Genomic DNA, 16,393 nt, shown 5'->3' on the forward strand with positions numbered 1-16,393 from the left:
TAACACGCCACTTCAATGCGCCAACTCCACTCGATTCGTTCCAAGTCCGGTTGCAAGATGGAACCCGTGGTCTCATTCACTGCAAAATAATACGGATACACTAGTCTGCTAGTCTGCCGGATTATGTAGCTTAGTGCTTTTTGTTTACTCTAGCCAAACCTAAAAACAAGCACATTCACCTGCGCGATAGCAATGTGATGTGATGTGATGTGAATATCCAATTACACAAGATGGTTGCTGCATGAGCCGAACAAAAAAGCTCCGCTGCAATGCCAACCGATTTTCCCGCCCGAGCCGCTCGGTAAGGAACTGTGTATGTGGGGCGGACGGCAGAGCGTCGTCATCCGATGTGCATGTTGCGTTGCTGAGAACTTTGACTTTCGAGTGAGGGGGAAGGATGCCGATAGTTCGGCCCTCGGCTGATCCTCAGATCGAACGCGGGGTGCCGTTGTGAGAAAGCAGGTGAGGGATAACGAGGACAATTAAATGAATAGGGAAAAGGGAGAGCAAAAAAAAAAAAAAAAAAGAGAGAAAGAAAGAAAGAAAGAAAGAAAATGAAAAAAGAAAAAGGAAAACACGTTGCAAGCGTCCACTGCACAGGCAAGCCAAACGAGCCAAGCAGGTGCAAGCAAAGAGTTCAAAATCTCAACGCGTTGTAGCCCAAGCTCGCACATGCATGGATAACTATACGGATTACATGTGCCCCATTGTTCGTACCGATCTGTATCCTCTTTGTAAGGTACGCTAGGTAGGTCAGGTACCTTACCTGAAGAATGCCCCTTAGTAATCGTACTATGATACGTAACTTGGGAAGTTCAACACAGGGGGAACCCTACGATATCCCCTACCTCTTACCCGCCCGCATGGCCGCCTTCTTCTTCCGCATCATCCGTTTCCTCGCAATGATCTTGGTCCTCAGGGCGAGCTTCTCGTCCGCCTTCTTCTTGCCCTGCTTGGTGGGCGGCACCTCGGCCTTCGCCTCGGCCTCGCTCTTCTCGCCACCCTTGCCGGGCTTTGCACCTTTGCCCGGCTTCCCGCCCTTCCCGTCTTTCCCATCCCGGCCCTTGAACCCCTTGCCCTTGGACCGACCGCTGCCATCCTTCTGCTCCATGCCCTTCTCCTTCTTGTCATTCCCCTTCCCCTTGGACTTGACCTTTCCCTTTCCGTCCTTAGCGGCACCGCCCGCGGCCTTCTGCTCCTTGGCCATCCTGCTCTTCTCCTCCTGCTGGCGCCGCCGCTGCACGACCTTTGCGTTTTCGATGGCAAACTCGACAATCAGCCGCTGCGTCTTGCCGGCCTCGTTCTTGAGCGGGTGGCCGTTGAGGTAGCGGAGGCCCATGAGCGCCCGGCGGTGCGACCAGTATTCGATGAAGCCGTAGCCGCGCGACCTGCCCCCGCCCGTCTTCTCGTCCACCTTGGATCCCTGCGCCGTCTCGAAGACGATCTTGGCCTGCCGCACCACGCCCTTGCCCTTCTCCCTGCGGCGCCGCTCCGCCTCCCGGTCGGCCTCGCCGCCCCGCTCCCTTTCTTCTTTGGAGATGGGCAGGCGCCGGCCTTCCTTGACGTCTTTGGCGAACTCGACGATGGCGCGCCGCGCGAGCGCCTTGAGGTCTTTGGAGGACAGGTTGTGCGGAATGTTGCGGACCGCGAGGCGCGTCAGGCTGAGGTGCAGGCTCGGGTTGGACTCGATCAACTTCTTGCGCTGCTTCGCGCTCGCCTCCCGCATCTTGATCTCGGCCGGGGTGAGTTTGCTGTAGAGGGGCGACTTGGGCGTGATGGCGCCCTCCGAGAGGAGGAAGAGGCGCCGCTTGTCTTCCTTCCGCCTGCCCTTGCTCTCCTCCGCTAGCCGGGCCGCTTCGTCCTTGGTCACCGCCTGGGTCACCTGGAGGACGCGGCCGTCGAGCGTGTAATTGCCTTCGGGATCTGCCGTCTCGTCCTGCAGCACCGAGTGCTTGGCCAGCACAGGTGCGGGCTTGTGCCGGGGTGCGCCCCTCAGGCAGGCCTTGAAATCCTCCTCCCTGACAAAACAAACAAACCCTGTGCCCGCAGGCTTCTCTGTGGTGCGGTCCATGACTACCCGGGCGTACCTCACTCGGCCGAACCTCGTAAAGTGTGCCTTGAGCGTCTCGTCCGTTGTCGAGTACGGTAAGTTGCGGATGAAGATGGTTGTCGAGTTGTCCGTCAGCGGCTTCTTGGGCTTCTTCTTGTCCTCCTCGTCGTCCGAGTCATCCGACTCCTCGCCGTCCGACTCGCTGTCCTCATCCTCTTCTTGGTCTTCCTCCTCCTCCTCCTCCTCCCCGCTTTCGCTATCCTCGTCCTGATCCTCCTCTCCGTGGCTCTCTTCCTCGTCATCCTCCTGACTTTCCTGGTCGTCCTCCTCCTCCTCCTCCTCGTCCTCGAGATTGTCGCCGTAGTTCTTGAAGAAATTCACCAGATCTCGGTCTTCCTGGGTCATGTTGGGGTCGTCGTCCTCATCCTCCTCTTTCTTGTCGCTTTTCGCCTTTTCCGGCTTCTTCTCCTTGGGGCTCTTAGCCTTGGCCTCGTCTTGGTCCGCGCCGCCCTTCAGCTTTTCCCATGTCTGCTTGTCCACCGCCCAATCGACCGCCAATGTGCGCCCGTCGACCACCTTGCCATTGATAGCCTCCATTGCCCTCTCGGCATTTTTCCGCCCGCGGAGCGTGACGAAACCGAACCCGGCCAGCTTGCCCTTGTCGTTGGGCAGGTCGACAAACTTGACTTTGCCGAAGCTCTGAAACAGTTTCGCCAGCTGCTCCGGCTTCTTGATGCTCCAGGGAAGGTTGCGAATGATGAGCTTCGGGGGCTTCCGGGCCAGCTCCAGCTCGGCCTCGCGCTTGCGCTTTTCCTCGATAGTCATGGACACAACCTCGGGGTCCACCTTGGAAGCGTCACGGAGGCGTGGCAGAGCAATGTCGAGCTGCAGCCGGCGGCCGTGGAAAAGCTCGTTCTTGAGCTTCTCCTTGGCTTCGGCCGCATCTTCGGGGTCGGCGAACGAGACGAAACCATAGCCGCGTGAGGTCTTGGTCTTTGGGTCGAGCACGACGGTGGCGTGCTTGACAGGGTAGTGCTGCGAGAAAAACTCGACCAGGGACTCGCTGGTGGCGTCTGGCGGCAGTGATCGTACGAAGAGTTGCCGATGCGAATCGAGCCGCGCTTTCTTGGACGGCGGATCGGGGGTCTGCGCGACGGACTCTCCAGGCCCCGCGGGCGCCTCTTCGGCCTCGCGTTGGCGCTTTTTGTCAGAATTTCCCATGGTCAAAAGCCTGGGTTCAATTGAAGTCGAATTTCCTTGCGGTCCGAGTCAATCCGCAGGGAGTTATTATGTACGGATTTTTGTAATGCACTTGGTAGTTGATTGGCTTGGCCTGAGCTCCCACTGGCCTCACGCTCAAGAGAGAAAAAAATATCCCAGGAACAGTAACCAAACTTGACGATAAGGCCCTTATCTCATCAAACTAAGTTGTGGGGCGAGCGAGTAAACCCCTCCGACTTCGAGCCACTAACCAGACTAGGAACCCCCCCAGTAAACAAACAACAACTGCAACTCCCCCAATTGCCAAAGGCAAACCGAAGCCCGACTCCCAAAAACAGAACAGAATCAAAAACAGGGTCGAGTCTCGCCGATTATTTCGGCACTTCGATATCCATCACCGCAAATGCATCTCAATACGCGGGCGCACTAAACGCAACGAAGAAAAGACAACAACCAGACACACAACCCCGCAATTATCATGCCCCCGAGAGCGTCGACGAGGTCGACCCGATCCTCGGCGGGCGCCGCGACCCGATCATCGACGCGCGCATCGACAGCATCGCGCGCCTCATCCACCGTGAACACGGACGTGCCGGACGAGGGGCCCGACAATGCGCTGCGCACCCAGATTGCGAGCGTGTTCCGCGAGGCGCAGCGGACCACAGCAACGCACCGTAAGCTCGTCGTGACGCTGCGCAAGATCCAGGAGGCGTGCTGCTACGAGCCGACGAGCGTCAAGAAGTCGGCCTCGACGGCGGCTGCCGCCACGGCCGCCGACTTTGACGAAGATGACTTCAACGCCGAGTTTGTGCGCTGCGTGTTGCGCGTCATGCCCATCAAGAAGAGCGAGAGCGTCGGCGAGAAGACGATCCGCTTCATCGGCCTGTTCCTCCGCCACGCCGTCGACAAGGACAACGCAGCCGTCGGCGAGCTCGACCCGGATGCCAGCACCATGCCCGAGACCCCCGGCACGCGCCTGACCGCCCATCTGGTCGAGACGATCCTGCCGCTGATGACTGCCAAGGACAAATTTGTGCGCTACCGCTCGACGCAGCTGATCTCGCACGTCGTCAACTCGCTCGACGCCATCGACGACGACCTGTTCCAGAAGCTGCGCGCCGGCCTGCTGAAGCGCATCCGGGACAAGGAGGCGATGGTGCGCGCCCAGGCCGTGCTGGGCCTCGGCCGGCTCGCGGGGAACCAGGGCGACGCGGAGCCGGATTCGGACGACAGCGACGACGACGGCTCGAGCGGCCTGCTGGAGCGGCTGCTCGAGGTGCTGCAGAACGACCCCAGCGCCGACGTGAGGAGGTCGCTCCTGGTCAACCTGCCGATCCTGCCGAGCACCCTGCCCTACCTCCTCGAGAGGGCGCGGGACCAGGACGCCGCCACCCGCCGGGCCGTCTACTCGCGGCTGCTGCCCGCCCTGGGCGACTTCCGTCACCTCTCCCTCTCCATGCGGGAGAAGCTGCTGCGCTGGGGCCTGCGCGACAGGGACGAGAACGTGCGCAAGGCGGCCGCCCGCCTCTTCCGCGAGCGCTGGATCGAGGACTGCGCGGGCACGCAGCCGCCCGCCGAGACCGGGCAGCCGGCCGAGGCGTCGCCGCCCAACCTGGACGCCCTGCTCGAGCTGCTGGAGCGCATCGACGTGGTCAACTCGGGCGGCGAGAACGGCGTGGCCCTGGAGGCCATGAAGGGGTTCTGGGAGGGCCGCCCGGACTACAGGGAGGCCATGATCTTCGACGACAACTTCTTCGAGACGCTCAGCGCCGAGTCCGTCTTCGTCGTCCGGACGTTCAACGACTTCTGCCGCAACGAGGGCAACGGCAAGTTCGAGTCGCTCGTCGAGGAGAAGCTGCCCGAGGTCACCAAGGTGGCCTTCTACCTCGAGCGCTACATCAAGGTCCTGATCGACGCCATCAAGCGGGCCGAGGAGCAGGAGGTCGAGGACGAGGAAGAGGAAGAGGACACGGCAGAGCAGGAGTTCATAGTGGAACAGCTGCTGCACATCGCCCTCACCCTCGACTACTCGGACGAGGTCGGCCGTCGCAAGATGTTCTCCCTCCTGCGGCAGACACTGTCGATCCCGGAGCTGCCCGAGGAGGTGACCAAGCTCACGGTGGCCGCGCTGCGGGACATCTGCGCGCCCGACGCTGCCGGCGAGAAGGAGTTCTGCAGCATCGTCCTCGAGGCCGTGGCCGACGTTCACGACACCATCGTCGACGACGTGCCCGAGAACGACGACGAGAGCTTCCACTCGGCCCGGTCCGAGGTCAGCGGCGACACCACCCCCACGCGGAGCGGAAAGAGTAAGACTCCCGAGCTCTCCGAGGAGGAGGCCGCCCAGAAGGCCATCAAGGAGATCATGATCAACATGAAGTGCCTCCACATCGTGCAGTGCATGCTCCAGAACGTGTCGGGCGACCTGCAGCAGAACGACCACCTCGTGGCCATGCTCAACAACCTCGTCGTCCCCGCCGTCCGCAGCCACGAGGCGCCGGTGCGCGAGCGCGGCCTCGTCTGCCTCGGCCTTTGCTCCCTCCTCGACCGCTCGCTCGCCGAGGAGAACCTCACCCTCTTTATGCACTTCTTCAGCAAGGGCCACACCGAGCTCCAGATCACGGCCCTGCACATCCTCACCGACATCCTCAACGTGCACGGCGCCCAGCTCCTCTCGTCCAACCCGGCCCTGCTCAAGGTGTACGTCAAGGCCCTCCGCTCGGGCGCCAAACACCCAGAGGTGCAGGCCGCCGCCACCGTCGCCGTCTCCAAGCTCCTCCTGGGCCGCGTGGTGAGCGACCACGACGTGTCGGCCGAGCTGCTCAAGACGCTCGTCATCGCCTACTTCGAGCCCGCCTCCTCGGGTAACCAGAGCGTCCGGCAGGCGCTCAACTACTTCCTGCCCGTCTTCTGCTACTCGCGGGCCGAGAACCAGGACCTGATGCGCTGCATCGCCCTGGACGCGCTCCACACGCTCTACAACGTGCGCGAGGGGTTCGACGACGACGACGCCGACATCGACGACGAGATGGTCTCGCTGAGCACCATCGCCGCCTGCCTGGCCGACTGGACCGATCCCCGCAAGTGTTATACGCCCCCGTCAGCCGGCGCCGATGGTCTCGGGACGGATGCCGCAGCCGAGAAGAGACACGTCAATGCCGACGTGCATCTGGACTTTGCCCACGACATTATCCAGAGGTTGGGCGGGAACGCGCCCAGTAAGTCAATTTCCTTCCTCCTTCCCGCCATCATCGAACCCCCCCCCTTTTCTTTCCTTCATTCCGGTCTCCGCCTGTGCCAGGTATATAGCTAACCACCTCCGGCCCGTTGCCACAAAACAGGAGAGGAAAAGAAGATCATCGCCGCCCTCCTCGGGAAGCTGTACGTCTCCCCGGCCTCGTCGGAAGACAAGACCCGCGAGGTGTACGCCGCCGTCTGCGACGCGGTCGACAACCAGCTGGTGTCGGACACGGCGAGCCGGAACGCGCTCTACAAGATCCACGTCAGCCTCGGCAAGATCGTCAACAGCCTCGACGCCGCCGCGGCCGCCTCCGAGGCGGGGGGCGCCGGCGCGCCGGGCGGGAAATACCGCAGGAGCGTCAGCCGCGCCAGCTCGGTCGGGCTGGCGCCGTCCGAGGACAGGACGGTCGTCCAGCCCGACGTGAAGATCAAGGAGGAGGAGATGGAGGACGAGGACATGGTCAGCGACACGGGCACGGTGGTGCACCGGTCGAACGACCAGAGCCTCGTCAGCGAGGCCTTGTCGGAGGACGGGGGGAAGGGTCAGAGGGGAGGGGAGGCCGAGGAAGAGGAAGAGGAGGAGGAGGAGGAGGAAGAAGAAGAAGAAGAAGAAAAGTTGTGACGACACAGCATGGGAACTCAATGGCCGGATGTATGTTGAACAGTAGACATGGAGGGCGGGCTTGCTCTGGGTTTGTTGCGTTTCGTTATGGAGGGATCTCTCTCGGGGTTTCTGTGTCAGGGTTATTATATATTATCGTCTGGGACCGGGATGAACTTCAATGCACGTACATGAGCACGATGCCTATGAAGTCTTTTTTTTTTTTTCTTTTTTTTTGGGGAGGGGAGGGGGTATACGTCTACAGAGAGCCAAAAAAAAAGCACACACACACCCATTCTCTCTCCCTCTTTATCTTCGCCCAGCGGCGGCGTACATGGGTGGCATTCAGTTATCCAACCCCCCTTTCCCTACTAATGTTACTATTTCCCCCCTTCCACGACGCCCAACCAATAGAAGACGCCTCCGACCAACACATTCACCACCAGATGCTGTCCCAGGCTCCACGCAACGCAGTACAGGTACTTGGGCGAGAAGACGGTCCACACAAACAGGTGCGTCCGCAGCGCCGTGCACGCCGCCATGACGGCGACCACGCTGCCCGCCACGAATAGCGTCAGCACGCCCACGTGGGCCCTCCACGTCCCAACCACCCCTCCTCCTCCTGCCTCCCTCCTCCTCTGCAAGAGCATGACGTACGTCGCCAGCGCCCACCAGACGCTCCCGGCCCAGTTGCCGACAAAGGTCAGCACGCCGACGGCGGCGACGTCGAAGCTGGCGACGCCGTTGTAGGCGCTCGACAGGTCGACCGAGGCGATCGAGTTGGTCCCGCCGAGGGCGAAGAAGGCCGCGTGCTGGAGCAGCAGGGAGGTGGTGCTCAGCTGCGCGGGCGAGAGGGCGCCGGAGAGGGGGGGCGAGGAGAGGACGAGGTACTGGGCGTTGAAGAGGAGGTAGAGGGGGATGTTTTGCGGGCGCGACTGCGTCAGCGCCAGGAGGGTGTACAGGGTCAGGAGCGTCGACGATCCTACCGCGACGAGGGTCAGCGTCCGCTTGCTCAGGGTGGGGGTGGGAGAGATCAATATGAAGGGGGAGGGGCGGGGGGGGGGAAGACCCTACCGCTTTGGCCGAGCGAGACGCGGCGGCGGGCGAACATGAAAAGGGTCGTCACGGCCGTGACCAGAGCAAGGCCGATAAAGACGGCGCGGGCGCGAGCGATGAGGGAGGCGTCCTGGGTAAAGTTGAGCCGCAGCGCGTGCCGCGCGAAGCCGGCCACCAGCTCCGGCGCGTCCTCTAGGGTGAAGGCCACCTTGAAGGTGAAGGCTGCAAGAACGAGGCCGGTCGCGATGGTGTAGTTAAGCCAGATCGGCAGCCCGCTGAGGCCGTAGACCATGTTCTGGTGGACCCAGAGATAGGTGGCGCTGACGAGGTACCAGAGCAGAGCAGGGTTGGTGTTGAGGTACGTCTTGACGATGTCCGGACCGCCGGCGAATTTCTGGCCGGTCTGATTCCAACCCCTGATGATGCGCGTGGCGAGAATCAAGGCGGTGCATGAAATGGTCTGGAGTCTGGCGGATGTGTTGCCCCTACGAAGAGTGAGCGCAGCGTGGCCGGGAGAAAAAAAAATCGCCAGGGGGACACGACGTACCGATTGAGACCCCTGACACCGAGGAAGGCGAACCAGGCTGTTGTCGCCCAGTACCAGAAGTGATGTTCCTCTTCAACATAACTGCTTGCAAACATCATGATGCCGTACGCGAGAACAACACCTGAGAAGGGCACGAAGGAAGCGGCTCTATCATTGGCAGACCTTACTGCAGCAATAACGGCCGCCACAAGAGCCGCGACGGCAGCAGCCTGCCCCAGAAACAGTCTAGACATGTCGTAGTTGCTGGCCATGCTGCCGAGCACCTCTTGTGCGTGATGGAGCCACTGCAGAACAAAACAGTCAGCAACTTTACCACACCCTATTCTGAGTCTCCTGGTTCTTACCTTGTTGATCGAGGGTATCAGCTCGGCATCGGCCTGGCCATACCTCTCAGCAAGATCTCTCCAAGTATGGGCCAATTCCTGATAGTCTGGGTTGGGCTCGGAAAGACCGTCCACACGCGGGTCCGTTTCGAAGATCTGTGGGCCAAAAGCGGCCAGCACGATCTCTTTGATCTGGCGGGCATTTCGCATCAGAAGCTGCACTTGATCCCGTGCTAGAGAGATGTTAGTCCATTATAGCCGGCATCGGGAAACGTTAAGCCTACTGTTCGGCCAAAAGGGCAGAAAGTCGGAAATGAGTGCGCCAAGGTTGTTCTTAGGCACCGGGAAGCCGAGCAGCGCGGCGAGCGTCGGGGCAAGGTCAGACTGCTCCACGGTACCGTAGTACAGGAAGCTCTCGTCCTCGGGAACGGGCGACTGCAGTTTTCTTCCCAGCGCCCTGAGCTTCGGGGCGATGAACACCAAGGCAGGGGAAGTTTCGCCGGCTGACGATGCGCCGTGGTTGCCTGCATCGTTCATGCCATGATCGCCGCAGACCACAAACAGGGTCGAGCGGAGGTGGGATTCCGACTCCATGGCAGTATATACCTGGCGAATGATGCCATCCATCTCGCGCTGCTTGGCAAGCATGTGAGGGCTTGGTATAGCAGTGAGCAAGTGTTACGATCTAGATGGACTTGGGCAAGCGCCCCTACCTCCTTGGTCCCCCCTTGTGGCCGATATGATCTAGCCCGAGATAGTGCAGGATCATGGTGTTCCAGTCGTCGTTCTTGAGCTCGCCCGCCACGTGTCGCGTCACGTTGTTGTCCACCTCGGTGAAGTCCTGCCGCCGTCAGCCCGCTGCCGCCCAGGTCTCGGGCCCCGGACCCCGGGCCCCGAACGCGCCGTGCTCACCGAGACGAAGAAGCTCGTTGTCCCCTCGGCGCGATCAAAAGTCCCCGGAAACAGCTTCAACCAGGTGTCATCTCCGTACATGACCAGCTTCCCCGTGCCTTTGGCTTTCATCTGCGCCAGCCACGTGTCTTGGGAGGCCAAGCTGGAGCTTTCGTCTCCTTCGTCGAGGTTGAGGACGACGTCGAGGAAGGACGGGATCGACCCGGTGGTGATGGCCTTGAGCCGGGGCATCGTGACGGTGGGGGAGGTGGCATGCGCGGTGAAGGGGAGAGCGGCGCCATCGCGGATCAGTCTGCGCAATGTCAGTCTGGAGGCCACCGGGGCGTGGGACCTGCAGGGGAGGGCAAACGATTGAGTGAACTGGAAACCGCTGTTTTCTGCGTAGACAAAATCACTGCTCCGAGCCGCCAGGCGGTCGACCGACTTGTCAGCGTCAAGATCTCTGGTAAAAACAGAGCCATTCGAGGATTCACACACCTTCGCAGGGAATCGATCACCATAAAGACGAGCCTGTCGAACGGGGCCGCCGGTGGTTCGCCATACTCAGCCACGTCATCGAAGCTTGCGAGTCCAGGAAGCAAGGGCTTGTATGGGAAGAATCCGGTCGCAAACACGAGGATGGCGACAGGAATCAGGATGTTGGCTGCGAGCAGCAGCAATACGGAGCTAAGGATCTCATCCCGCCTGCGGCGCGCCGCCATCTCCACAGGAATGGATCGGCGCAAAGCGAGGAGAGCGGCAGAGGAACGGGGAAAAAAACTTGATCTATTCAATTGTGGTCAAAGGCCATGACAGACGCACACGCGAGTCTCAAATCAAGATAACGGACGGTCCCTCGGGCTTGCGGTGCGGATTAGATCCGTACACACTGGTAATACAGTGCTGCGTACTTGGAGAGCTCGGCGTTCTGGAGCCTCGCGTTGCTAGCAGCTAAGTTCATTGGATGGAGGGGATGGAGGATCTGGGGACAAGAAACGGACCCCTGACGACCTGGAACCCAGAAGCTGAAAGCCCCACCATCATTCGGCCGGCAGCAGCCGAGAGGGATGTTCTGTACCGATACATCGGTAATTACAGTATCCTTTTGGGACAGGAATTGAGAGCGCAGAGGCCGCCAGCCCGCTGCCTGCTCGGGCGTTATTCAGCAGAGGGGGTCTACATCCTGTTTTGAGGTTCTCTCCACCTTCGTTTTGTCACCTCACACTTGTCATCCACAGACACATTTCTCAAAACCCACGAGAAAGAAAGGATTCAAACTGTACCTAAGGACAGGACTAAATAGAAACCTCGTGATGTTATGGAGACGCACGAATGAGAATTCGACGTGGTTCCTTCTCTGTACTCCGGCAGGTGCTTTGTCTGCCGAGCTCAACCAGATGATGGTATCCGTAGTTCTTTTGCCGAACTCCTGACTCCTTTTATATGCCCCGCCCATTCTCAAAGGATTCCAGTGCAAATGCTCAAAGTTCCAACCCGCCGGGATCAGGACAGGATCGCCCGTTTTGACCCATCTCTCTGGACAAGCTTCCGCCCGAGGCCGACCGGCCGACCCTCTGCCCCTCAGGGCCCAAGGTCGAGGATGTCTGCAAGCAGACATGGCGTTTGAGCGCACACCCCCGGGTTCTGAGCAGTCCTCGCGCGTCAAAACACCGATTGCAAGCTCGGCAGCCCTCTCATTTCTTGTTCCGCTTGGGTCCTCTCATCGGAAAGACGATGGACGACTTCTTCCTCCTCCGCTTCTCCACTTTCCTCTTGTTGCTCAGCTTCTTACTGGCCTGCTTCGCATCTTCAACATCCATGGCTGTTCGGTAGGGTCAATGACAACGTCCGAATCTCTCCCGTGGCATAAACTTACTGTCCTCCTTCGCCGCAACCTCCTTGGTTTCATTCGCAGGCTCTGCACCAAATAGTGAGATTAGAGTCGCGAGTAACAATCAGACGCGAAAATCATACCCCCATTCATCTCGACATCTTTTTGCGGCTTGGGCGCGGTAGCAAGGGCTATCAGTTTTGCCGAGAGACGCTCTGCGCGTGCCGCTTCGACTGGGCCAAAAACATTCTGCTTGAGCCGCCGATTGTTTTCTTTTACGACCCTTGACCTCGCGCTTTTCGCCATGTTTGTTGTGCGGCCTTTCCTGTGGCGTGTTGTGAGTGATTCAAGACGTCAAGCGCTAACGACGAGTTGACTCGAGGTGTCGTCTGAGTGAGAACTATGAAAGCCGCACGGATACAAGCATGAGCAGGTTGTCAGAAATTTCGAGTTCGGCTTGGACCAGGCGCAACGGCCAGCACCTACCCTACTTTCAGTCCAAGTGACTTGGCTTGGCGCCACCCAATCACGCCTCGTCACGCATTTTGCTGAATAAAACGCCACACCCACCCTTCTTTCTCCCAAAAGCTTTGTACCCAGTACTTTGCCCCACTCTTGCTCGAGGTTCCTTGTCAAGGCAGCCGTCGACTCCTTTTGGACCGGGGGGGTTTCTGCCGCAAAACACCGCCTATTTATGTCGACGACAGCCCCGAACTATAGGTGAAGGGTTGGAGTCGGCAGAGGACAGTCGAGGTCTTGGCCGTGCCCATTTACTCCCTAGCATGCGTTTATCTCGTTATTAGACGCCGCATTCCAATACCTCGACTTCAAAGCCCGCGCACTCTAGCGGGTCCCTCCGAACAACCCGCCAAACTCAGCGCTGAGACGGCAGCGCCGAGGTCTCGTCGGGCAGCACCCTGGGAGAGTTCAGCCGTGTCGCTCCTTCCCGGTCATCTCCAGTCAGTGGTACTAGTACGGATTATACTAAAGGCTTAGGTACCTCAAGCACGCCCTTTTCGGCTCGTAGTGCCCTCAAGCCATGGACGACAAAGCGGCCGAGGTTCAGGCCCTCGTTAGAACCATCCAGGTGCCCGCTATCTCAAAGGCCACCCTGCAGTCCATCTGCGCCGTGAATGGCATTCCCAAGACGGGAAACAAGAGCGAACTCCAAAGACGCATAATCGAGCGTAAGTACGACTTGTTTTGCCCCTAGGCGAGTCTGAAGCGGAAACCCTTCGCCTCGCCTTCTTATCCAAACCAAGGCTTCCAACCCCCCAGTTCAGCCCACCAAGTTCGGCCATCCTTTTTTTTTCCCTCTTCTTTTTTATTGTATTTCTTGTACACGGCCTTGCCGCCTTCATATGGCAGTAACTTACAATCTTCGACCAGAAATAAATTCCTGCAGTGATAGGCGAGACTGGGCGCGACTGCATGAGATTCGCGAGAGCATTGTGAATCGGGCGCCGATATTTGTAACTCCGGCCCTTGTCTCTCAGACTCAGAATCAACCGCAGTCGCGGTCGCGACCTCATTCACAATCTCCACTGTCGCACTTACAGCTCCGGTCACAGCCACCATCGCACTCGTCGTACTACCAGGCCGCGCCGCCACCAACGGCTACCACCTCTGCCATGAGCTCATACAGTCAACCCGGTTACGGCGCATTCGATGGGTTGCTCGCCCAACATCCTCCTCCACCTCCGTACCAACAACCCCCAAACGGATCAACAGGCGGCCGCATGCGCCCGAACGCCGGGCTGGTCCCGCCGACCATCGCCTACAAGCCGAGCCCATTTTACGAACTCAAGTACCAAGTCGGCGATGTTAAAACGCTTGAGAGTGCGTCCGCGGTCTCCAACCCCTCCCTCCTCTCCGCTAATCCGCTGGCTAACCGGAGACCAGTAATGACGGCGCATCGCAACTCGGAGCGCATCTCCGTCAAGGTACAGGACCACCCCGCGCTCCAGTTGTGCCTGACGGACCCGTCCATGCGCGTCATGGTCATGTGCACGGCGGGCAACGTCGGCCCCCAGGACATCGCGTTCCCGTACCAGTGCGAGCTCAAGGTGAATGGCGGCGACATCAAGGCGAACCTGCGGGGCCTGAAGAACAAACCTGGGTCTACTAGACCGGTTGACATCACGGACGCGCTGCGCTTTAGGCCGGCCAGCTATTCCAATAATGTTGAGCTCACCTATGCACTGACTCAGAAGGTAGGTGCAACGTCTCGTAGAGATATCGGTTCAGAGGTATGAATAGGCGAGGGGCGAGCAGAAGGCCTGCTAACCAAGCTCGCAGAAATTCTACCTGGCCTTGGTCGTCTGCAAGGCCATCTCCATCGAGACGCTCGTCTCGCAAATCCAAAAGAAGATTCGCAAGGAGTCGGTCATTGCCGAGAGTGTGTTTCCCTCGCCCGCCGTGCACTCAAAACTTACTGACGGGTCTTGTTAAGTCACCAAGAGCGCCGGCGACCCGGACGTGATCGCAACATCGCAGAACTTGAGCCTCAAGTGTCCGCTGTCATACATGAGGCTCAAACTGCCGTGCCGCGGAATCAGCTGTAATCATATCCAGTGTTTCGACGCGACGTCATACCTGCAGCTGCAGGAGCAAGGCCCACAATGGCTGTGTCCCATCTGCAACAAGCCTGCGCCGTTTGAGCAGCTGGCCATCGACGAGTGAGTACCCCCGATTTGCTAACCTTCACTTGACTACGTGCTGAAACCGGAACAGATACGCGCGACAGATTCTGACCCAAACTCCCGAGTCTGTTGAGCAGGTCACGATCGAGCCGAACGGCGAATGGGCGGTGCCGGGAGCTAAGAAGGAGGTAACGCCGGACCACGAAACTAGCTACCTTGACGACGACGACGTCGTGGTCTCCGAGGAGGTCACCAAGACTGCAAGGAGGGCTTCGACCGGCCCTTCACAGGCTGCGGCACCTACGCCGCACCTAGCAACACCAACCAGCGTCGCGTCCAGAGACGCGTCCGCGGCCCCGAGATCGTCCAACAAGCGGCCGGCTCCCGAGGTGATCGACCTGACCTTGTCGGATGACGACGAGCCGCCGCGACCTGTGAAGCGTCCAAATCACGGCTCTGGGTTGCCGTCGGGGGGTAGTTAGAGACGAAATTCCTCGAAGAAAACCCGGCGCTAAGTTTTGGGGTTCCCCCCCTACCCCTTGGAGTCAAAAACGAATTTCTCTCTGCGATTCTCGTTTTTGTTTCTTGTTTTCCTGTGCCATATTCCCAGTATTTTGCGCTTGCGGTGGGGTGGCTGGCATCGGTAGGCGTTTGGAGGAAACTGTCAAGGTAAATAAGGTTGTTGTGAGGCCAAAAAAGACTTGGTTGACGGAGTTCATGGATCAGCAGCATCTGGATCAAGGGGAGGAGGAATGGTTTTGTCCTAGCTGCTTTCGGGGACAGGATTAGATACCAGGGCTTTGATCTATCCACGTTAGCAGTGTGCTGGACTGCATTTAATCTTGCAATGGGCTTTTTGCTGTAAGGGTGTACGTCCGTACAGGTGATCTTTTGGTTGCTCCTACCCCTGGCGTAGTCTCGGTAAAAGCATGCCGGATACGTGCATAAGAGACACGGCAGCGGAGCTCCCTGTCGAAACCGCATGTGCTGCAACCGAGTCTAGCATCTCAGTTATATTATTTTAGAGATCAGCAAGTGCACAACGGAAACCCGATCGCTTTCAGGAGTCACGGCATTGTTACTTGCGTGTCTCCGACATATTCACCGAATCACCTAAAAAATAGAGCATTACGAGAGCTCAATTCCTCATTAAGCAACACCCGCTCCCCCACGGCCATCGACCTTGCACCCCCGCAGCTCCTTCCAGCGCAGCAACACCGCATTGCGGACTTCCCACCCCAAGATTCCCACCCCTTTCAAGAAGCCGGCTCGTCCGTCACCTATCTGCTGTCACCAGCGCATTGCCTACACTGCCAACGCAACCACCCCGCCACGTCGTCGATCCAAACAGCCAGGCCCGCTCTCCCCTGTCAAGGCTGCAAAAATACTTACTCTACAGCGGGAATCGCGCCCCGCGGAACACCCCGAGAATAAACCAAGAGGAAACAAAAAAAAGTAAAGGGAATAAGGGGGGGATTTTACTAAAGGAAAGGGACACACACACATACACACACACATACACACATACACAAAATGTCATTCGATCCGGTAATGCCCCCTTACAACGCCTCGGACCCGGCCGCCCGCTTCCTCTCGGCGTCGTGCCTCGACTTCCTCCTCATCGAGCTCGTGCCCATGGCGTACCGCGTGACCAACGAGCTGGGGGCGGCCGCGCGGGAGCAGGAGGGCCTACTACAAGGGGGGGGCAGCGGTAGCACGAACGGGGCGCCGGAGGGCGCGGGAGCGACGGGCCGGCCGGCCGGGTCGACAGAGTCTGCGGCGGGAGTCGGGGGCGGCGGCGCCAGCGGCGGAGGGAGAGGGAGTGCGGCTGCTGCTGCTGGTGCTTCTGCTGGGGCGGGGACGGGGACGGGGACGACGGTCATGGACGAGCAGGAGGAGAGGGAGGCTGTGTTCTGGCGGTTGGAGAGGATCGGGTATCGGGTTGGGCAGGGGCTTGTGGAGAGGTATGTGCCTCCCCCCCTTTTTTTTTT

The 16,393-nt window shown here is 59.4% G+C and overlaps 8 protein-coding genes across 8 annotated transcripts in view; 4 read left to right on the top strand and 4 right to left on the bottom strand.

The window, feature by feature from the left end:
- Positions 1-644: 644 nt before the first annotated feature.
- P884DRAFT_254094 (uncharacterized protein) lies at positions 645-3,383 on the bottom strand. Its single transcript, XM_069440865.1, has one exon. The coding sequence runs from the start codon at positions 3,269-3,271 to the stop codon at positions 845-847; it is 2,427 nt and encodes an 808-aa protein (XP_069302113.1). The 5' UTR covers positions 3,272-3,383; the 3' UTR covers positions 645-844.
- A 182-nt stretch (positions 3,384-3,565) lies between these two features.
- Positions 3,566-7,356, top strand: P884DRAFT_235181 (condensin subunit Cnd3-like protein). The gene is made up of 2 exons (XM_069439939.1): positions 3,566-6,489; positions 6,613-7,356. Exons 1-2 carry the CDS (start codon positions 3,750-3,752, stop codon positions 7,131-7,133), a joined length of 3,261 nt encoding a protein of 1,086 aa, XP_069302114.1. The 5' UTR covers positions 3,566-3,749; the 3' UTR covers positions 7,134-7,356.
- A 136-nt stretch (positions 7,357-7,492) lies between these two features.
- On the bottom strand, positions 7,493-10,181 carry P884DRAFT_189833 (alkaline-phosphatase-like protein; the record flags this gene model as incomplete). The annotated part of the gene is made up of 7 exons (XM_069437473.1): positions 7,493-8,094; positions 8,187-8,653; positions 8,716-8,999; positions 9,060-9,271; positions 9,323-9,693; positions 9,752-9,879; positions 9,951-10,181. 7 exons carry the CDS (start codon positions 10,179-10,181, stop codon positions 7,493-7,495), a joined length of 2,295 nt encoding a protein of 764 aa, XP_069302115.1.
- On the top strand, positions 10,119-10,773 carry P884DRAFT_12306 (uncharacterized protein). Its single transcript, XM_069437165.1, has 2 exons — positions 10,119-10,364; positions 10,428-10,773. The coding sequence occupies exons 1-2, from the start codon at positions 10,203-10,205 to the stop codon at positions 10,740-10,742; spliced, it is 477 nt and encodes a 158-aa protein (XP_069302116.1). The 5' UTR covers positions 10,119-10,202; the 3' UTR covers positions 10,743-10,773.
- An 850-nt stretch (positions 10,774-11,623) lies between these two features.
- Positions 11,624-12,066, bottom strand: P884DRAFT_296189 (uncharacterized protein; the record flags this gene model as incomplete). The annotated part of the gene is made up of 3 exons (XM_069444395.1): positions 11,624-11,751; positions 11,806-11,847; positions 11,904-12,066. The coding sequence occupies 3 exons, from the start codon at positions 12,064-12,066 to the stop codon at positions 11,624-11,626; spliced, it is 333 nt and encodes a 110-aa protein (XP_069302117.1).
- Positions 12,067-12,476: 410 nt separating this feature from the next.
- Positions 12,477-15,255, top strand: P884DRAFT_235187 (PINIT domain-containing protein). Its single transcript, XM_069439940.1, has 6 exons — positions 12,477-12,947; positions 13,150-13,599; positions 13,663-13,973; positions 14,059-14,158; positions 14,213-14,438; positions 14,494-15,255. Exons 1-6 carry the CDS (start codon positions 12,800-12,802, stop codon positions 14,882-14,884), a joined length of 1,626 nt encoding a protein of 541 aa, XP_069302118.1. The 5' UTR covers positions 12,477-12,799; the 3' UTR covers positions 14,885-15,255.
- A 178-nt stretch (positions 15,256-15,433) lies between these two features.
- On the bottom strand, positions 15,434-16,225 carry P884DRAFT_254102 (uncharacterized protein). The gene has a single exon (XM_069440866.1). The coding sequence runs from the start codon at positions 15,918-15,920 to the stop codon at positions 15,708-15,710; it is 213 nt and encodes a 70-aa protein (XP_069302119.1). The 5' UTR covers positions 15,921-16,225; the 3' UTR covers positions 15,434-15,707.
- The window catches only part of P884DRAFT_189072 (transport protein particle component), a gene marked incomplete at both ends in the record, with an annotated part of 1,133 nt that continues 675 nt past the window's right edge, over positions 15,936-16,393 (top strand). The window contains 2 exons of the mRNA XM_069437410.1: positions 15,936-16,113; positions 16,222-16,366. Coding sequence (XP_069302120.1) covers positions 15,936-16,113; positions 16,222-16,366 — 323 coding nt within the window. The remainder of the gene's footprint in view (positions 16,114-16,221; positions 16,367-16,393) is intronic.

This window comes from Thermothelomyces heterothallicus (assembly GCF_042370625.1).
Source record: "Thermothelomyces heterothallicus CBS 202.75 unplaced genomic scaffold P884_scaffold_1, whole genome shotgun sequence".
In the NCBI taxonomy this organism is placed as follows: domain Eukaryota; kingdom Fungi; phylum Ascomycota; class Sordariomycetes; order Sordariales; family Chaetomiaceae; genus Thermothelomyces; species Thermothelomyces heterothallicus.

Coding starts and splice junctions, on each gene's coding strand:
- P884DRAFT_235187 (XM_069439940.1), top strand. CDS start 12,800: ATGGACGACAAAGCGGCCGAGGTTCAGGCCCTCGTTAGAACCATCCAG. Junction 13,600..13,662: donor CGATGTTAAAACGCTTGAGA/GTGCGTCCGCGG, acceptor ACCGGAGACCAG/TAATGACGGCGCATCGCAAC. Junction 14,439..14,493: donor GAGCAGCTGGCCATCGACGA/GTGAGTACCCCC, acceptor AAACCGGAACAG/ATACGCGCGACAGATTCTGA.
- P884DRAFT_254102 (XM_069440866.1), bottom strand. CDS start 15,920: ATGTGTGTGTGTATGTGTGTGTGTCCCTTTCCTTTAGTAAAATCCCCC.
- P884DRAFT_12306 (XM_069437165.1), top strand. CDS start 10,203: ATGCGCGGTGAAGGGGAGAGCGGCGCCATCGCGGATCAGTCTGCGCAA. Junction 10,365..10,427: donor CTGCTCCGAGCCGCCAGGCG/GTCGACCGACTT, acceptor GGATTCACACAC/CTTCGCAGGGAATCGATCAC.
- P884DRAFT_254094 (XM_069440865.1), bottom strand. CDS start 3,271: ATGGGAAATTCTGACAAAAAGCGCCAACGCGAGGCCGAAGAGGCGCCC.
- P884DRAFT_235181 (XM_069439939.1), top strand. CDS start 3,750: ATGCCCCCGAGAGCGTCGACGAGGTCGACCCGATCCTCGGCGGGCGCC. Junction 6,490..6,612: donor GTTGGGCGGGAACGCGCCCA/GTAAGTCAATTT, acceptor GCCACAAAACAG/GAGAGGAAAAGAAGATCATC.